At 33.6% G+C, this 20,185-nt stretch overlaps 1 protein-coding gene across 5 annotated transcripts in view; it reads right to left on the bottom strand.

The window, feature by feature from the left end:
• Positions 1-20,185, bottom strand: part of LOC149556928 (S-adenosyl-L-methionine-dependent methyltransferases superfamily protein) — a 158,080-nt gene that overhangs the window by 63,496 nt on the left and 74,399 nt on the right. For 4 of the 5 annotated variants that reach the window (XR_016364815.1, XM_089831562.1, XM_089831560.1 and 1 more), the window contains exon 8: positions 9,068-9,155. The exons of the other annotated variant lie outside the window; for it this stretch is intronic. Coding sequence is in view for 3 of the 4 variants with exons in the window: in XM_089831562.1 (XP_089687688.1) it covers positions 9,068-9,155 (88 nt within the window). In the remaining variant the exon portion in view is untranslated. The remainder of the gene's footprint in view (positions 1-9,067; positions 9,156-20,185) is intronic. 5 annotated transcript variants of the gene reach the window in all.

Here is a 20,185-nt window from a genome sequence, read left to right as displayed (position 1 = left end):
CATGATGGTTTGATATGCCTTATTTTTCTCCTCATACATTTTTCTTTTGTCTTATGATGTCACGGTCCATTGTGGCTTACACCCATAATGATATCATCTTCGGTATGACATTATAACCTAAATCTCATATTTTTCATATAGCCGAATCGCTTGCACCAGATATCGCTGATGTATGTATTTTGTCATTATTTGATAAGCACACTTCGTTGCCTTTTGGCATCCTTGACATCTTCTTTCCTTCTTTGATTACAATCTTTTCATCAGCCCCTTCATCAGGTAAACAAGAGTCAACATTCCATTTCAGATTTCTGTCAACAAACTGCTTTAGTGTTGTTACAGCTTGATCATGTCAATTTGTAGTTCAATATTTCAGCCAAATCTTCAGAAGTGAAAAACCAGTGTTGTGGAAGTTGCATAATCTCATATTGCATTGTACATATCAAAAGTCACTTTTCTTTTGCTTGAGATGAATGGATGATAAGACATGAATCTCCAAAAATTATTTCTCAGATGGAGGCTCTAATTTGCAAAACTTTGAGCTACATCAGTCCCCATTAGTTTATGTGCCCTTTGTAAGCATTAGGCATTGGTTAATCGATCAGTCTTTCGAACCAGTAATGTGTGTCCCCTTCCTTCTTGTTATTGTATTAATATTGAGTCTTTGTTAATTAGTTTATTGTATTATTGGTTCATTTTATTATTAGTTTTGAATTTGGTTGAATGTAAATATGGTATTATTAATATTGTTGTAAATAGTGAATATTATTTAATATTAATGTTAAAATATACGTCTCTAATTCTTTAACATTGATTAGTCTAATATGTGTCTAATCTTTTTAGCATTGATTAGTTTAATATGTCTATTAATGCCTTAAATGTTGATATTGAACAACATCACATATTTATATCAAAAATTATTGATATTTGAAAACATGTTGGTAAAATGTTATATGTTTATGTGACTTAATCAAGGCTCATTGCAGTCCCTCCATCCCGAATACGCTTGTCCTCAAGCAATTTAAGAACTTCTTCCTTCTTCCAAATGGCATCTATCTCTAGTAGGTTTTTCCATTTGATTAGAAACTCGGTAATAGTCTTGTTCCTCATTCTCCTTTCTCGTGTGTCTAGAATAACTTTGGGTATCAGGGTGAGCTGACCTTCATCATCCAAGGGAGGTAACTCTTCACAAGGGATCACTTGTTGTTCCAAACCCTTTTTGAGACAAGAAACACGAAACACATTATAAATCTTACTATCCTTGGGAAGTTCAAGCTCATAAGCTACCTCTCCAACCTTTCTCAATACTTTATATGGTCCGTAGAATCAGGGCTTCAGCTTTTCTAAACTATTTTTCTTAATTGATGATTGTCTATATGGTTGCAATCGTAAGAATACTAAATCTCTAACTATAAAACTCTTTATGTCCATTTCTTCTATATATATATATATATATATATATATATATATATATATATATATATATATATATATATATATATATATATATATATATATATAATAGTTTAGAAAAGCTGAAGCCCTGATTCTATGGACCATATAAAGTACTCAGAAAGGTTGGAGAGGTAGCTTATGAGCTTGAACATCCGAAGGATAGTAAGATTCATAATGTGTTTTGTGTTTCTTGTCTCAAAAAGGGTTTTGGAACAAATATATATATATAATTCTAGGCTTGATACAGATTTTCTTTCAAGGTCTTGATGATATGCATGCTTTGCTTTACAAATCTTGTGCACCTAGTACTTTAATCTTTTGGGTGATAAGATTACCGATGGATGTAGCTCTGCACCCATAGAGTGCCTTAAATGGGCTCATTCCTAATGACATATGGTGAGTAGTATTATAGCAATACTCTCCTAATTGCAGCCACTTAATCCATGTTTTTTGTTCTCCTCTAACATAGTTCCTTAGATACCCTTGAAACCATTTATTGACTACCTCTGTCTACCCATTAGTTTGAGGATGATAACTTGTGCTAGGTGTCAACGATGTTCCTACTAAGTGGAAGAGTTATTGCCAAATTTGTTGAGAAATTTTTTGTGTCTATCACTTACAATATTTTGAGAAACCCCATAGAGTCCGAAAACTTCCTTAAAAAACAACTCGGTTATCTCGTGTTCTATAGAGAAAATGAAGAAGTGTGCATACTTTGTAAGTCTATCCACAACCACAAATATGCTATCCTTTCCTTGGACCTTTGGATATCCTGTTATGAAATCCATCGATATGTTTTCCCATTTTTGGTTTGGAATGGGTAATGGTTGTAGTAACCCAATTGGGTGTGCCAATTCCACCTTATTTTGTTCACAAGCATTCTTGTACATATTTTAGTACATCTATCTTTAATGCCTTCCAGGAATATTTCTCTCTAATGTGTACTTATATCTAATGTGTTATAGCTTGTGTAGTATCCTTAATGACCTACTAGTGGGTTGTCATGATATTCCCTTATAATCTTGCATTTAGTTTTTTACTATGGAATTAAGTATACGATTCCCTAGTAAAGAATGATGTCATCACACCCTTTGAAATCTTCATTGGGTACATTACCTTCTAATATTTCTTGAGGTTGGAGATACTTGGTATATTATGCTATGATTTGTCCCTTCCAATCCTTTGAGATACTCGTAATGTTTGATATGGGGTCTTCTAGAGAGAGCATCAATAACTTTGCTATTAATTCTCTTTACATATTCTGTATCAAAAATCATAGGCTTGAATTCGACTAAGCCATTTTTGTTGTCTATCATTAAGATCTTTTTTACTTATGAAGAATCTTAAGTTGTTATGATCTATCTTCATAGCAGGGGTAACTTAAGTGGTTAATATTTGCCAAATAGCGAATTTCACTCATCGAGGACCTTGAATTTGGCAAAAAAAATTATACTTTCAGGGTGGCCATGTCGCCCACACTTTATAAAAATTGGGTCCCATGCTTAGGCCAATCACCTATAACGATAAATAATAATTTTTATTTTGGTGATGACTTCGCCAATGTAATCTAATCTTTCCACACTATAAATTGAATATTTTCACCTACAATTTCTGAGGCATGTCTTATTCAATACATTCGCCAATCTATGGGAAAAAATAAAGTCAAGTTATATGTAAAGTAAATAGACTTGACAAGTGTCTCTACTCTGGAGCCTTTCCAAGGAACCTCTTTTTCCTTCTAATCTTTGGCCTGAAATAGATTTTACCGTGGACAAGTGTCATTATTTCAGAAATTTTCTGTGAAACTTGTTGGTCTTTAACATTTGAGCCTAAAATAGGATTTATTACGTTGTTTTGGGATCATCTAACAATTATTAAAATGGGTTATTGCATTTTGGATGATATAAAATTATGTTTTTAATTACATTTTGGATAATATAAAATTATGTTTTTAATTGCATTTTGGATGATATAAGATTATGGTTTTTAGGTATTTGTGCTTTTGGTTGCGATTTTTTGAAATAATTAAAGATTTGACAAGGTTTTACAAAATTTTCATACGACAGAAAAAACTTTGCCAATAAAATTAAATTTTTTCCTATTTTGAAAAACAAAGTCACCAATACAAATTAATTTTTTGCCCCTAAACTATTGTTGGATTCGCCATGATTTTATACATTTTTCCAAAGGGGGATTTCTAAAAGTTATCCCTGCTTCACAATGAATCTTTCACAAACTAAGTACTATCGAAACTTTGCTGAGGCATGCATTATAGCTAACATCTCCTTATCATATATAGAGTAGTGTTTTTTTGCATCTATAAGCTTACAACTTTCAAAGGCTAATGGGTGTTTTCCTTGCATGACTATCCCTAACCCCTTCTCTTGAAGCATCACATGTAACTCAAAAGGCTAGGTGAAATATGGAACAGCTATAGTACGGCAAGAATACATGGTTTCTTTGAGATTTTCAAAAGCTTGTTGGGATAAGTCATTCCATGTAAAGGGTCCTTTCTTTGTTAAACCTGTGAGAGGGGTTGCTATTTTAAAGAACCCTTTTACAAAATGTCAGTAGTAGCTACATATGTTGACGAAGCCCCTAAGTTGAATTAGGGTTTTGGGTCTTGGCCATTCTTTGATAGCTTTAATTTTTTCCTCATCCACATTAGCCCTTTTGCACTAATTTTGTGTCCCAAGAAAATGACCTCCTCTAGCTTGAGTTCACACTTAGGCATTTTGGCATATAATGATTTCGTTTCCAAAATTCTCAAAACCTCCATAATATGTCGAAGATCTTCTTCACATGTTTTATTGTCAATAAGTTTATAATCAAAGAATATGAGCAGAAATTTCCTTCTTGCCAAAAAATGTAGTTCATACAAGACTAGAATTTGTCGGTGCATTGGTGAGACCAAATGAAAGCACCAAGAATTCAAAATGTCCATAAAGCACCAAGAATTCAAAATGTCCATAATGGCATGTGAAGGCCATTTTGGGAATATCTTCCTTCATCATCCTTATCTAATGGTATCTTGATCGTACATCAATTTTGAGAAGTAGCATGCTCCATGTAATTCATCCATTAATTCATCAATCTTTGGGATGGGGCTACCTATTTTTGTGGTCTTATACAGGGCTCTATAGTCAATACACATTTTCATGGTGACATCTTTCTTTTAAACCACTACTACTAAAGAAGCCAATGGACTACTGCTAGGTTGGATATGTCCCATTTCCAATAACTCTTTAATTGTCTTTTCTATTTCTTCTTTGCACTTGTTACCAATATGGAGTGGTTATCACTAGTTTTGTCCCCATCCAGCGCTATAGAATGTTCAAATCCTCTTTTGGGGGGGAGACCTAGGGGAATTTGTCAAAGACCTTTTTATATATTTTCATAATTGGTTTGATATCCATATGAATCATTTTTCCTTGGGGATTTGATTTATCTAGCATCATTCATACATTGTGTGACCCATTCACCTTGGTCATGATTGAGTATTTTGGCCATTTTCTTACAAGAAACAACCTCTGGAGACGCATTTGGTAACCCTTTAAGTGTAATTTCTTGTCCTTCATGTTTGAAGCATATTTCTAAATTAGGGTTTCCCCATTGTGAATCACCCTAAGGAGTTTATCCATGACATTCCTAGAATAATATAATTTTGGCTATTAGTTACATGAAAGTTCCTCTTTATTTTGTGACCACTTAGGGTGACTTCCAATTGGGGTACTATAGTAGTGCAATGATATATGGATCCATTTCCAAAAGCTACTTTGAACCCTTTAAATTCTTGGGGTTTTAGCTTCCTTCTTGCCACTATATGTTTTCCAATGAAGTAATGTGTAGTTTCTGTATCCACTAAGGAGATTATTGTTTGTACTCTTACGTGTTCCCTTAATTTGAAAGGTTCTATTTTCATTCTCTTGTGTAATGGCAACTAAATACCCTATGTTGTTGTTCTTCGATCTTTGCCTTTTTTCAGGAGGTATTTTCTTCACGTGTTTCTTCTATATTATTCATTTGCCCTCTTTTACATTAATGGCCACATTTACAAGGCGACTTCCAATTAAAACATAGGTTTCTTTGCTATAACTCCTCTCTTTTTAGACATTGGTGTTCTTTGCTCCATGGTTTTTTACATACATAGCAAGGTCTTCCCTGATCTCTTCAGGATCTCTCATTTTGATAAGATGTCCTATACATAGAAATTTTGGATCTTTCCTTAGGTGTATTAATCTCAACTTTTTTTAATTTTCTAATAGCTTCTTATAGGTTTTGAGGTTCATGAGGTTTCACTAAGCTCTTAATGGAATCTTTTAGTCCTTTTATAAGCATTTAGGTAAGCCATTTTTGAGGAAGATCAAGAATCATGACTGATAATTCTAGAAATATGCAGGCAAACTCATCAAGTTTGTTTAAGGTGGGTTAATTCTTGGAAATATCATTCAAAATCTTTATCATCAAACCTATTAATAAGCTTTTGTGTGAATTCATTATAAGTAGAGATTTTCTTATGGCCTTAAGTTTTTAGCCCATAGTGCCACCAATCGTGGGTTGGCCCTATTGTGTCGAATGTTCATTTTCAGAATGAACATCCCTCCTTGCATTTGGATTTGGTTATTTCATTATGATTGTTATTGTTTAGATTTTGTATGGCTTCAAGTATCATTTTATTGGTGCTTTCAAACCTTTCATTGGTTTGTTCCATGAAATTTCTTCATTTATGTACTAGTTGCTTGTCATTGTTCTCTTAATCCATAAATAGGTTAGTGTGGGATAATCTTCACGTAATGGCAAGATTATGCTCTGAAAGCACTATAATGTCCCCACTAGCTAGGACAAGTAATACTTGCAAAACAAACATTAGGATTTATACCATAACCAATCTAACTAAACTACTATACCCTCTATCCTAACCCCAATCTTAAAGATGTCTCCACATCAGAATTAATAACCCTCCTAAGGATCTCCAACTCCTAAACGATATAACATCAATTCTAGCACCATCCTCAGTTACCTCTCCATCTTCAATGTGATTAGGGTCTACGATTTGTCTGATCTTATCAACACAATTATTTTGATTTGTGTTCTCATTTAATTATTGCCAAACACAAGTTTCAAATTAAAAGATTTCACCTACTTAGATCTAGAATGCACAAACTAGATTGTGATTGAGATTTTGAAAATGCTCAAACGTCTAATTATTGGTTATGCACTGTAAAGTATGCATTGTGAGATCAAATGTAATCGACCATATAAACCACAAATGCACTAATCGTAGATTTATCAATGATAAAATATGTGTGGCGATAAACTGTTGCATTTTAGTGTCATTTTTATCACTAATAGGTTGCTAACTTATTGCTAATAAATTGGTCATAAGCGTTTTATTTATCAGTCCTAGTTGCCTGATAGGGACTAACACAAAACAAAAGGTAATTATTCATTTTGTGAGTTGTATGTTGTTGTTTGGGCAGAAAAACACTTCCAAGTTTTTTGAGATCCAATACTTTGAACTTTATCAGTATTGTTTTTTGCATCTTAAATATCAAGAAAATTGTGTGCACCATGGATTTTTGTTTGATTCTCAAGGTTTTAATTTGGTCTTTGTGGCACAAGGAGCACTACCCCTTAACCTCGTTGGGGTGTTGCAATCAAGCCCCCATTTTATTTTTGGAGTACACTACAACTTTAAGTTTGTGCAATATAAGTCATTATCTACACTCTTGTACGGAAACAAGTTGTCTACCTCTCTAATGCGAGTTGTACGTAATTGTATCTTGAGGGTGTGGACACAATCAGTCTCTCGTGCTTTACTTGTGGATTTTAAATCATTATGTCTCCCCTCTTTCACTGGATATCTAAGAAGTAATCATACAGACCCTGCACATAGATGGGGTCAATAAGGCCAACATAGATGGGCTCATCCTGCTCACTCCTACACATAGCCCAATGTTCCAGTTGGGGCAGCAAAAAGATTCTTTTCTTTATGATTTGTGTAAGGGCATCTTGCTGGTTTGGTAATTGCTTCCAAGGAGAAAATCATAATAACATGCGAGACAAGCTTGAAAATGCCTAATTATGAAGTATCTTCATTGCAATCATGGGATAATAGTTGAATCTGTAATTGTAATTGTTTTTGGTCTATGAATGAAGTAACAACATTCAACTGGTATGACCATTGTTGAAAAGCCCTATGATCTGAATGTGATAAAATTTGGATACCAATCTTCTGTACAGGATTCATTATTATAGTTGACTTCTGAGACGGATGGACATTTAAAAGATAATGTCTTGAGAGAGATATGGGGAATTACTATGTGAAATGTACATCCATATATCTTAAGAACAAATTCTGATTGTCATTAGTATGATGTGGCTACACAAAAAGCAAATGAATCTTATGTAGTTGTAATGTCCCCTTTTTAGATTATGTAGGACACTACAGGAATTACCAAACTCCTACAAATCTTACTAAGGCAATGTGATATGAATGCAAAAATAAGGAAAAGATGTATGACTGGTAATTCCAAATGTTATAATGGAGAAAGGAACTAATGAAATGTGGTGCAATGTACAATTAATGTATTTTGATGCAACAGTGTGTAATATATAATGTAATTACAATGATGGAGATGGAAATGTATATATTTACAATGTAGTTTCAAAGCCACAATGGAATAAAAAAATCTTGCAATGGCTGTGACTGCAATAGCAGTTCCAATCCGTATATATGGCTGTCTCTGATATAACAATTTAGAATATGCACATACCCTGCGAGCCATCTCTGATTGGCAATTGAATTATATGCTGTTAGAAAGGAAAATCTAGGGGCAAGCTGCTGTCTCTGATATTCTTGATATGTTTATGCAATCTGCTTTATACAGGAGCCGTCTATGATATACTGATATGAATTATGTTGTATAATGCGCCATCCCTGATCTGCGATATAAATACTTGCACTTAGATATTTAAAGGTTGCAATCACAACCGTATGCTTAGTGAGCTAAGTCCACAGTGGGAACAATTTATAAAATATATTCTCAAATCACACTCCTCATACCCGATTCGCTTTGTCTAATTATAATACCTGAAAAGGCACAATGACCTGCTGCCACCTTTAGTTTACCTTAATAGTTGTGATTAGCGATAGTCATAATGATTAGATCATCTGTTATGAACTGGCTTCTTATGTGACCACAATGCAGTTAATTTTAATCACATATAATGACTAAGTGCCGATAGAGATAAGTATTGACTACTTCTACATTTTAATTACTTTATTTAATTATGGCGGGTACTCAACTACAATGGTTAGCATAGCAAATGCTATATGGAATATTTAGCTTAGATAAAGGAAGAGAAGTAAGCAATTTAGAGCTCCTTCCCTTTTCCAACATCAGCATCTACAATACAAAAATGAATTTTGGAATTAGGAGGGCTTTACAAAATATACTGTATCATAAATAAATAAACTTAAAAACATCTATTTCAAGAAAAAATATATTTATGCATACTTCAAGAAGCTACTGTATCTCATATAGGCACAGTTACACAATGTAGCAAAGATGTATAAATAGGATTAAAATCATTTGTTCAATCATAATCATACCACTTGTATATCTAATAGTGAACTCATCAACATCAACTGCCGGAAGTGAAAACCCTGCCCTTGTCAACAAATTCCCTGCATCCCGTACCTAGAAACCCATCAGAAGTTAGAACTTCTTCAGCTGAAAACATAATTCTTAAAAATCACAAAAGTTTAAATTTAGCACTTCAAACAGCAGAACTAATTCCAATAATATGTATGAAAAAGCAGGAAAGCTTTTCAAATTTATAGTTGAACTGAATTTGGCTTTCAAAGTCCAAGAACCTTGCTTATAGGATTTAAAATCTAAGTTACCGATTTGGATGCGCATTCCAAAGCAGGTTCTGGAAGCGGATACGGGATGCGGGGATTTTTTATTTTTTTGGATGTGGATGCAGGAGGAAATGTGTGAGCGCGCATGTGCGCAAAGAAATGCAAGAAATATACAAAAACAAATCATTTGCTAGTATGAGCCACCTCCTGAAACCTGTGATATCTTGTGTTGTATGTTGAATGGGCAACGTAAGTGTTTTTTTTGTTTTTATATTTTTTTTGCCTTTTCTTGGGCTTGCGGATGCGTCAGGGAGCTCTGCGGAAGCTCGCTCCAAACACATCCGGGAGCCTGCGGCTGGCTTCCAGCCAGCTTCCACAGGGCTTCCGGACACATCCAGAATCTGTCCACATCGGATGCAAAAGTTTAGCCTATACCAAACAAATCAGTATCCTAGTTTAAAATTCTTGTTACCATCATAACCACAAGAAAATTGTTGCCTATCGCTGTAGATAGTGGATTTCAACAGCATGCTTGTATATAAAAAGCTTTTGGCTAGATGAAAAGTTTCATCTGTAAATTGTAACACAAGATAATAATCAAAATCTAAACATAAGTACCTTACATGCATGCATGGATCGGTAGGAGGGTTAAAATGGGATCAAATATGCATCAACACTGAAATGATATACGTGCATCTTATCTACAATCATACTGAATTAGAAACCTACAATAGTTTGCAAAGCTGCATATTTTAGATTGCCAGCAGCTAAGTCTCAATATGTTCATGTTGCCCACTAGTGCATTAAATGTTGAATGACAAAAAACCTAATATAACATTCTTCAAGCATTTTGATGCTTTAATGGGTTCAAAGTTCAAACACTAAGAAAAGCATTTGTCCCAATGACTTTATTATAAACATGTTCCTTTGGATTTTAATTTTCATTTTAATACTCGGAGATAGAGAATACATAGCTTCCAAGAAAATCCCTCATGGCACACTTCATGATGGAGGAATCCACCCTCAACAAATTAGCCAATTTTCTGAACCGCAGGCTGGCTTAAGTTGTCAAGAACAAATAAGTAGGCTACCTTTCACCAAAAAAACAAGGAAAACATATTCATTTCAAGATTCCAAAGGTAGGAAGGACGTGAGCGCCCTCCTTAATTTTAACTTTTTTCTTATACAAAACTATGAGAAAACACATAATTCTAATTGCTTTTTGACCATCTGTCTATCAATATTAAAATTTCTATGTTTAGCTACATCAATATAAAAAATATTCATGTGCAGGGTTGGGGGGCTAGCTTGACTGGCAAGAGCATCATATGGTGAAGCATGAGTTCACAATGTCTCGTCTCCCACCAACCCATGTGGTACCAAAGGATGTGTCATGCCAGCATCACTGGTCACGTCAAAAAGTTTACCATGAACACTGCAGTTTATAGGAGGTGCTATACCTGATTCGTGCAGTCTAAACAAATATTCATGTGCATTTCCCTAACTTTTAGAATAACAGTTACACTGTCCTCAAAACTAGTTGAATGAGTATGAGGAAGAAAAAATTAACCTCAGCTGTCCATTGCCCTAAATTTCACTTTATGCTGATACAAATATCTTATTCTCTGATACAAGAATTCAAATTTTTGGAATATTTCTTATCAATATTCAATGTTTTCATGTAGTCTAGGAAGAATTATTGTCCTTGCCACTATGTCAAGGACATTATTTGACTTTACAACCATTCCAAAGTGAAAAAAGTTTTCCCAACAATTTTCCTTAAATTTGTGATATCCCCATTTTGAGATTTTCTAGTAATACGGTTTTCACTAACTTTTTGGGTTTGTGTCAACATCTTTAGTGATTTGATGTTCCTAGTGAGCTAAAATAGTATAGAGGAGTCATACATGCTTTCAGATGTAATTTCTAACTTCTTAGAGGGGGCAACTATCTTTATTAAGTCACCTAAGGGTTTATCATCTTTTATCATCAAATGGCTCCTACATAGTCAAATTGCAATTCTAGTGCTTTTCATCCATTTCAGTTAATCAGATGTAATATGGAGTTGCATTCAATTACTTTCATCAAGATCGCCTTTTTAGTTAAATAGATTTTACAAGCACTTCAATGTTATAGCTTGTTGTAAAGAGGATGAAAATTTATAAATGATGGGACATTTAAAAGTAACTTTAATTGTCGTAAATGTTTTAAAGTAAATTAAATCACTTTTTGTAGTTAAAAGGCTTAGTAAAGTAACAAGGTTACCAAGGGACATGTCCCAAGGGTTTTTCAAGAGTCCCTATTTCCCAAATGTCTTGGGGATGGGGGATGCCTTGGGGACATATAATGCCTCCTTTTGGGATAACCTTAAACTTTGCCCTAAATTCATAAATCCAAAATGAAACAGGACCAAAATGTTGTTAGATTAATTATTCTTACCCGAATAAGATGAGATAAGTTGTATATTCTGTTTGATTTCTCACATAAGGTTAATCTCTTAAATTGATCTCCTTTATCAAATGGAATTCTTTTGCCCAACCTACCCTCAATATCTAATTATTCTTTTACTATTGCTCCTTTTCTACATGGAATGAAATCTCCTTTTACTTCATTGTGAGAGATTACCACCTTTCTTTAAAATTGAGTCACCACTTTTAATTGCTGTGATTGAGAACATTGTATTGTTCAAAATAAGAAGTTTTTCTCAATGACCGACCACAGAGTGTGATCATGGACTGTAACCCAAAACATTTATGCAAAAATAAACACACAATCAAATCCAAAAGCATTGTAATTAATATATTACTCCTCAAATTGATCTCCCTTGGATATCCCCAAATGAAACATTCTCTCCTTTATATCTTTGAATCTAGGGGAGAGTCGCACATCATCATCATGGCTGTCCTTTCCATAGGTCACAACCTTACACAATTACCACTCTCTGAATGAGTCACAACCCTTCATCATTTATGCCCTTCAAAAGGGTCACAACCCTTTGTAAGTGACTCGAAAGAGTCACAAGCCTTCATAACTACCAATGTTTCAAAGATTGGCAACCCTTCATAACCAATTCCCTTTAAGGAGTCACTTTCTTCTCATTTCTTTTTTCTCTTCTATTGAGTTTTCTTGCTTCACACCTTTTTTCATTTCTTTCGCCCATCTGAAAAGAAGTTCTCTTCACCCTTTTTACATCCCATGTTTGAGGGAGTCACAAGTTTTCATTTCATGCCTTTTGACCCTTCACACAACTAAACTTAATAACACTATGTTTTAATTTTATTGTTTTAGATTTTTAATTCAATTTTTACTTTTTTTCTTTTATATTTATTATTAAATCCTATTGCAAAAAGGATAACACATCTGAGAACATCTTTGAGCAGATCCCTTTTGATGCACAAAAGAGGAAACATCCAGTTTCAAAATTCACCAAATTTCACACTTAATAACCTTATTTCTAATCATATGCAGGTTTTAATACAGCTGTTCAGTGTGTTTCATGTTTGCATATATGATAGTTTTGCTTGTTTAATACAATTGATTGATATTCAAAGACATATAAAAGAACAGAAATATAGAGTGTAGAAAAAGAACCAACTACTTCAGAAAATATGCAATCTGACCTCTTTTATACAGCAGCAACAAAATGCAAGTTCCCAGCCAATGTCATAAAAATTCAACACACTTCCTTCAGTATTATGAATTCAAAGCAATTTTGCTAATTTATTTGACTTTGACTCATGCAAATTCTCAAATTTTTACAAAATATTTTTTATGTTAAGGTTCTATAATGTATATATGTGCGCTTTATCCATGTTTTCATAAGATTATTTAATATTTCCCACTAAATTAAATTTTCCCTATTATTGTATAGCTATATTGTTTGATATCCCTTAACCGTCACCAAGAATGGCTGAAAAATTGGGGATTCATAAACGTGTGTCCCCATCCCTAAAACTCAAGGTAACATAATAAAATGATTTTAAAAGAGATTTTTTGGAAAGTTTTCTAAAAGCTTATAAAATGCAGAGTTGAGAGCTCATTTGGGAACTTTATCATCTCTGTCTGAAATCCCTTGTGGTTTTAGAGATTGGACTTGATTCATCTCACCTTCTTGAGGACAAAAACCCTCTAGAAGAAGATTGGCTTTGGTGGTACCACCCAAACTAATAATTTGGTGGAGTCACTATGATTTTGTATTGGTGCTTCAATGAAAAGAAAAGATAAATTTCAGGTATTTTAGTTGTGAATGTAGTTTGCCTATTTCGAAACCTGGATACCTGGATCTTTTTATGGGTAGATTATTAGGACATTGGTCTTTGGCATAGTGTTTGAAGACTATTATTACTGTGTTCATATTTTTAGAGCTTATTACCGTGTTCACATTTTTAGAACTTGGCTTGTCTTTGAGAAGAAAGTTGGAAGTATTAATACTCAAGGCATGAGGGAAATAAATATTTTGCTGGCCTCTTGTGTGAACCTAGCTAGATGTAGGCATTCAAGAAGATTTTGGATGCCATAATATTATGCTGGGCATTTATCCAAGTTCATGGACTTTCAAAGAATTTCCTCTTAAATATTTTCTTGTTGGGAACAAGAGTTGTGGAACTATTACTTGTTGGAGATTGTAGCCGCGATAGAAATCTTTATCTCTAGAAACATGGGCGTTATTATGTCTATGGTCACCTTCAGCCAAAGAAGGCACTTACATTAAATATACAGACGGGTCATTCTACATACATTGAGGCATGGAAATATGAAGAGTTGTATTTCAAAATAAAGAGTCATATTTTGAGAAACTCAAGAGACCTTCGGTTGTAATGTTAAGTCTCTTCTCTTGTTATATATATATCGCATCAAGCAAAGGACATCGTACACTTGAATTTCATTATCAATAAAACGGTCTTTTGTTGTGTGTAGCTGGGTTTTTCCCTTCATTCTCGAAGGGTTTTCCCAGGATATTTCTGTGTCTCTTGCAACTTTTCTAGTTATTTGTTATTGTTGTTTATCTGATTTCTCGGTTTAAATCCAACAAGGTATCAAAGCCAAGATCTGATAACAGCTGTAAAGGAGAATATATAAGGTTATTTGTGTGAGATTATTTTGAATCCATATATCCAACATGAAAGGAGTCGATCTCTCGTGTTCATGCATTCTGATGTCCTTTATCGAGCCTGTTTGATTCATCTCGAGGAAGCATCATTCATATTATTGGTTGCAGATTTCTGTGTATATTATGGAAGAAAATAATGGATTGAATTCTTCCCTTGGCTCCTCATTTATCCATTTATTCTATGAGTGGATTTTCTGCTTTGATTTTGGTTGTTTTTTCTAAGTTGCCGGTTTGCGGTTCGGGTTCGAGAACCGGTTCGCTGGTTATAAAATTATAAAAAACATATATAAATATATTATAGAAAAACATGTAAAAATTATTATATATATATATATATATATATTATAGAAAAACATGTAAAAATTATTATATATATATATATATATATATATATTATAGAAAAACATGTAAAAATTATAATATATATATATATATATTATAGAAAAACATGTAAAAATTTATATATATATATATTAGGGGAAAAAAAAAGTGCATTGTACTATAAAACATTTGACCCAACAAAATATAGGTTTATAACAGAAAGTCCTAACAGCTCTTAAAGAATCCTCATCACCAAGATACATTAATTTTTTATATGATAATAGCATCCACTGAACCTTTTATCTGTAAATTTATTTGTGCTTCACTTTTATGAAGTATATAAACATAAAATGACATCTCTTGTATGCTCCCTTTGTTTTCGGCTGTCCTAATTCTGCAGGAATCTATTAGTCATGAAGCCCATCGAGAATTTAGGATGTAAGAATATTAGATTGCTATTTTAACTTCCAAACATATGTTTGTAGTTGCCTGTAGGTATCAGTTAATTAACTTAATTGTGTAACATTACACATAAATTTTTGCTTAGAAAAGAAATATATATTATTTTGTTGAAATGGGAAGCTTCCTAGTAGCTCACCTAATTCCACACAAGCTTTGTATGTATGTGGGAGCTTGATGATCGTAATGGCCTATATTAGCACATAGCAAATATAATCTAATCTTTTAGAAATTAACTTGCCATTGCACCCCAGCTTGACACAAAATTGTGATAAAGTAATACAAGAGGGTGATCCTTTAGAAAAATAGGCGATACTATGAATCTACCCTTTTGCACCAGCTCTATCGTAGCAGTGTAAATAAGACTTCACATTTCTATATTTCTCTCCCCTTTCTCGGAGTTCCTGGCTTGTTGCTATGTGTATTTCTTGGATTGACAGTGACAATATCAATCTGCAAAGAACATTTTAGAGACCTAACTTTTACATAATTACTCAAGTCCTTTCCCTTGCAAGACTGGAAGTTTGTAAAATATACGACATGGCTGATGTGTAAAGCTCGTAGTGCATTTTTTGCAAATAGTCTCTTAAGAAGGGAATGCATTTTAAGTTTTTAACCTTTAAATCTAGAATTGTAGCAGATAGTTCCAAAGAAGTGCAACCTGTAAATAATTTACTTATAAGCAAGCAGGTTGGATCATGCTAATTTTTGCATTCTTTTATATGTGGTTCTCCTGGGTTCGAACCCTGGTTTGAACCAGATCGAACCAGGCCTCCAAAAACGAACCCAGGTCGAACCAAGTTCGAACCGGACCAAAACCACAAACCGGTTCAAACTAGTACGTGGTCCGGAGGGGGGGGGAGGTACCCGTGCAACTTAGGTTTTTTTTGCAAGCCTGGTGCGTCTCCTTCTGTATATTGGTGTGGATTTAAATAGTGGTATCAAATTCCCATTGCACTTTCGAAGACCTCTTATTCTAGCCTGAAACTATTTCCTAGGCCTCATCAGTTTCTCTCCTGTCTTTGCGTTTTTCTTTTTGAAAAGCAAGTTGGTCGTTGTTATTTTTGTAGGAGTTTTGAGCATGCAGTGTTAGATATGTGTGTTGTCACAGAACTCAACCAAGAATGCATCATCCTGAAGTTGTCAACAACTTGACATGAACTGTGTGAGCCTGCTTATTCACAGAGAATCACTATCACACTAAGTGTTGACATGGCACCCTACAACATTCAATGTTACTACCATTAGCTAGTCCATTTGGAAGGTCAAAGCTTTTAAGATATTAAAAGCAGATTCATTTATGATTGATGTCGTGTCATCAAAGCACATGCCACTCTTGAAGAGATTGGTATTTTGATTTATCCTGTCGTCTCAATGCTAATACTAGTGGGAGCTATTGTATACAAACACATGTGTGGAGGAAATCATATGAGACAATTGGAAGGCTCTTACAAATATATCATTTTCATTTTGAGCAAGAGCATTCTCTTGGCTGTTCGTGCTTTCAAACTCAGAAGTTTTAGAGTCAGAGAAACTTTTTGGAGGGAATCAATTTTGGAAAGGTTGTTCGCATATGTTACTTTCTGATCGCTTCTGAAATGGACATATTGAGAATTCAGGCTTCCTAATGAGTGTCTTGAAATTTGTGGTTGGTTTGACTTAGATAAATTATCTACATAACAGGTGATGCAAAGAAATGCTTCAAGCATAGCAGACTATTCAAAATCCTTTGTTTTATTTATTTGCTCTTACTTCTTGGCATTATATCAATCTTGTAATTGTCATGAGCGTTGGTTTTTTGTCTTGGACGGACCCAAATTTGTAAATAAGTATTTTGCTCGAAGGTTGGAATCACAAAGGTGTCACTAATATTATGACTTGTTCATTTTGAAAACTCTTGTAGCAGCTGGTGGTCATTCTTGTGGTATAGAACTTTTGCCAATAGGAGTGAAAGAAACTTTCAAATCAAATGGAAGAAATGGGCATTTCACAAAGCGACTTTGGTTCTCTTCCTTGAAATAACTCGAAAGACTGTGGAGTTTTCAGATTGATCTAGAGTTCCATTATTATGTTTTAACATCTCCTCAAGGCTTTCATGATTGAGTAAGATTATCTGAGTCTTTGTGGGCAGGATCATCTTTTGGGATGTTGTGGGGTGAATTTGCCAAAGGATCTCAAAAGATTGTTAAATAAGTGATTTTATTCTTACTCTAAATTTTATTTTTTTTTGGATGACATTAGTATATGTTTTTTTATTCTTACTTTAAATTTATCTTAGTTTTTGGATAATATTAATATATGTTAAGTAAAAGAAATAGAAGTTTTTGATTAATCCTAAATGGATAAATGGAAATTTTTTTGGTTTTTTTCACACTAATAAATTTTATTGTTTTTTCATAGTGTTGTAAAAAGGGAAATGAAAATTCATTATTGAAGAACCTGGCACGGAATTCCAACATTTTGTCGCAAACATTGTTTAAGAACCTGAGCATTCCTTAAAAGTGTCAAAACATTTGTGGCTAGAATGGAATCAAAAGATAATTTTTCATATAATTAAATATTCATCATAAACTAGTATATGCATTTTTATATATAATAGGTTAGTATTAGGTTTATTTCTTAGTTGTGGGATGCAACAAGATAAGGATTACACATTCAAAGAGAGATGTTGAGCTTCAGAGGGAGATTTTAGCTTTAGAGGGATGTTTCATTTGCTATTTTCTTATGGTGATTTTGATTGAGAACGAGTCATTATGGAATCCCCATCATTCTTATATATGTTGCTAATGTTTTTGATTTTGTAGTATTTGAGACTCTTGTTGGAAGAAAGTTTCAGCTGTGATTTCTATTCTTACAGATTATGTGTTCTTATTTAAGTGAAATTATTAAATTGTAAGGACAACATGATAACTCTTTCACTTATGAGAGTCATAAGTGAGCATCATGTAGAGAGAGTTCATGATGTCATCACATTGAGAGATTTTGTGATGGGAGTTGGAATTCATGTTGACAGAGTTCATGACTATATCACATTGAGAGAATCTATGACTTACAAACCTTAATAACTTGTCATGTTGAAAGATTCCATTACAACATCACATTGAGTGAGTCTGTGATGAATTTTGATTGTGATTCTTGCAAGTTTGTCATGTTGAAAGATTCCATGACAGCATCACATTGAGTGAGTCCGTGATGAATTTTGATTGTGATTCTTGCAAGTTTGTCATGTTGAAAGATTTAATGACAGCATCACGTTGAGTGAGTCCATGATGAAAGGTGGTTATGTTTTTTGCAGGTTTGTCATGTTGAGAGATTTCATGACAGCATCACATTGAGTGAATCCGTGATGATAGTTGATTGTGATTTTTTGCAGGTTTTTCATGTCCAGTGATTCCATAAATTTTATAGGATCCATGTGATTAGATTTTATCATTGACATTTTGGTTGCAACCTTGTGTGATTGTTCAGATAAAGGTCTCTCTCTAGCTAAGAGGTACCGTTGAAGATTGTAGCTGCGATAGAGATCTTTCTTTCTTAAAATATGGATGTTATTATCATTATGGTCACCTTTGGCTGAAAAAAATACTTATAATAAATTGTAATATTAGATATAAAGGCATGCGTCATTCTACATGCATTGAGACATGGAAGTAAGAAGAGTTGTATTTGAGAATATAGAGTCATATTTTGAGAAACTCAAGAGAACTTCGGTTGTAATGTGAAGAAGCTCTTCTCTTGTTATATATATCGCATCAAGTGAAGAACATTGTACACTTGAATTTCATTATAAATAAAATGATATTTTGTTGTGTGTGGCTGGGTTTTTCCCTTCATTCTCGAAAGGTTTTCCCAAGATATTTCTATGTGTCTCTTGCATCTCTTATAGTTATTTGTTATTGATGTTTCTCTGATTTCTGGGTTGAAATTCAACATTACTGAATTTGGTATAACTATTGATGATTTCATTTCTGCAGTTGGTGAAGTGTTTAATATACATTACTTACGATTGTCAAATTTTCAACTCCCAATTTCAAAAACCCTTAACCTAACCGTATCTATGTGGATAATCTTAATTTGTCTTTCGAAACATATTGTTGTTTAAAGTTTGTCCTAATTGCAGGTTCACATACAACAAAAGTGAAATGCTACAAAAAAAAGTAAACTTCAAACTAAATAAATATCACTTCATGCAATCTGCAACATATTCAGAAATTTCAATCAAGATTCTATAAATCTGCACCTCTTCAACCCCCCCATCACACTTAAATAATAATAGGCGATAGGAGTTGATACAGATTGACTCCCTTGCACAGCAACAAGGTGTAATATCCCTTTCCAGATATTTTTTCTAAAAACCTTTGATATAAACGTGCAGATTTAAAACCGATCAGAAAGCCAATATTTGATATAATTTTCAGAACTTTAATCGATTTGTAACCAGCAGATTTGCATACAAGAAAACTCAGAAAAGTTTGTTTTATTCCTCCAATATTCAAAAGTACATATATAAACCAAGAGTTAACACAAAAAACCACCAAATACGTTACTGTATTATATAACAACAATACAATAACATGCAACAATCTAAATAATCCAATCTTATAAACAGAAATAACAGTCAAATTGGCATATGCAGATTAAACCTGTAAGAAGGCTAGGTTTCCGTCTAACCTCCAAAAGCTTCTTCAAGGGTTTGCGTCCTCGAAGAGATAACCAATCATTGTTCCCAGCTCCTATATTAATATTTGTTTATAAATATTATCCTCTTCATATCTCCCCATGCGGAACCTGTTGTACCTTTATCACTTTTCCCAATGTGATGCACACCCTTTTAGGCAATGTGGGATAAAATACCTTTTTTGTCCTTTAGTCACTTAAGTGAACATTATACCCTTTTAAAATAAAGTGCCAAGTTTAATGAATTTTTGAAGTCACTCAATCAATAAAACACATAATCATCAAGCATCAAAATAACT

The sequence above is a fragment of the Cupressus sempervirens genome, chromosome 5 (assembly GCF_028749045.1).
Source record: "Cupressus sempervirens isolate cs-2001-9-10 chromosome 5, ASM2874904v1, whole genome shotgun sequence".
NCBI classification, from domain to species: domain Eukaryota; kingdom Viridiplantae; phylum Streptophyta; class Pinopsida; order Cupressales; family Cupressaceae; genus Cupressus; species Cupressus sempervirens.
Note: the sequence above shows the minus strand (reverse complement) of the source record. Positions and strands in the feature narration are given on the sequence as shown.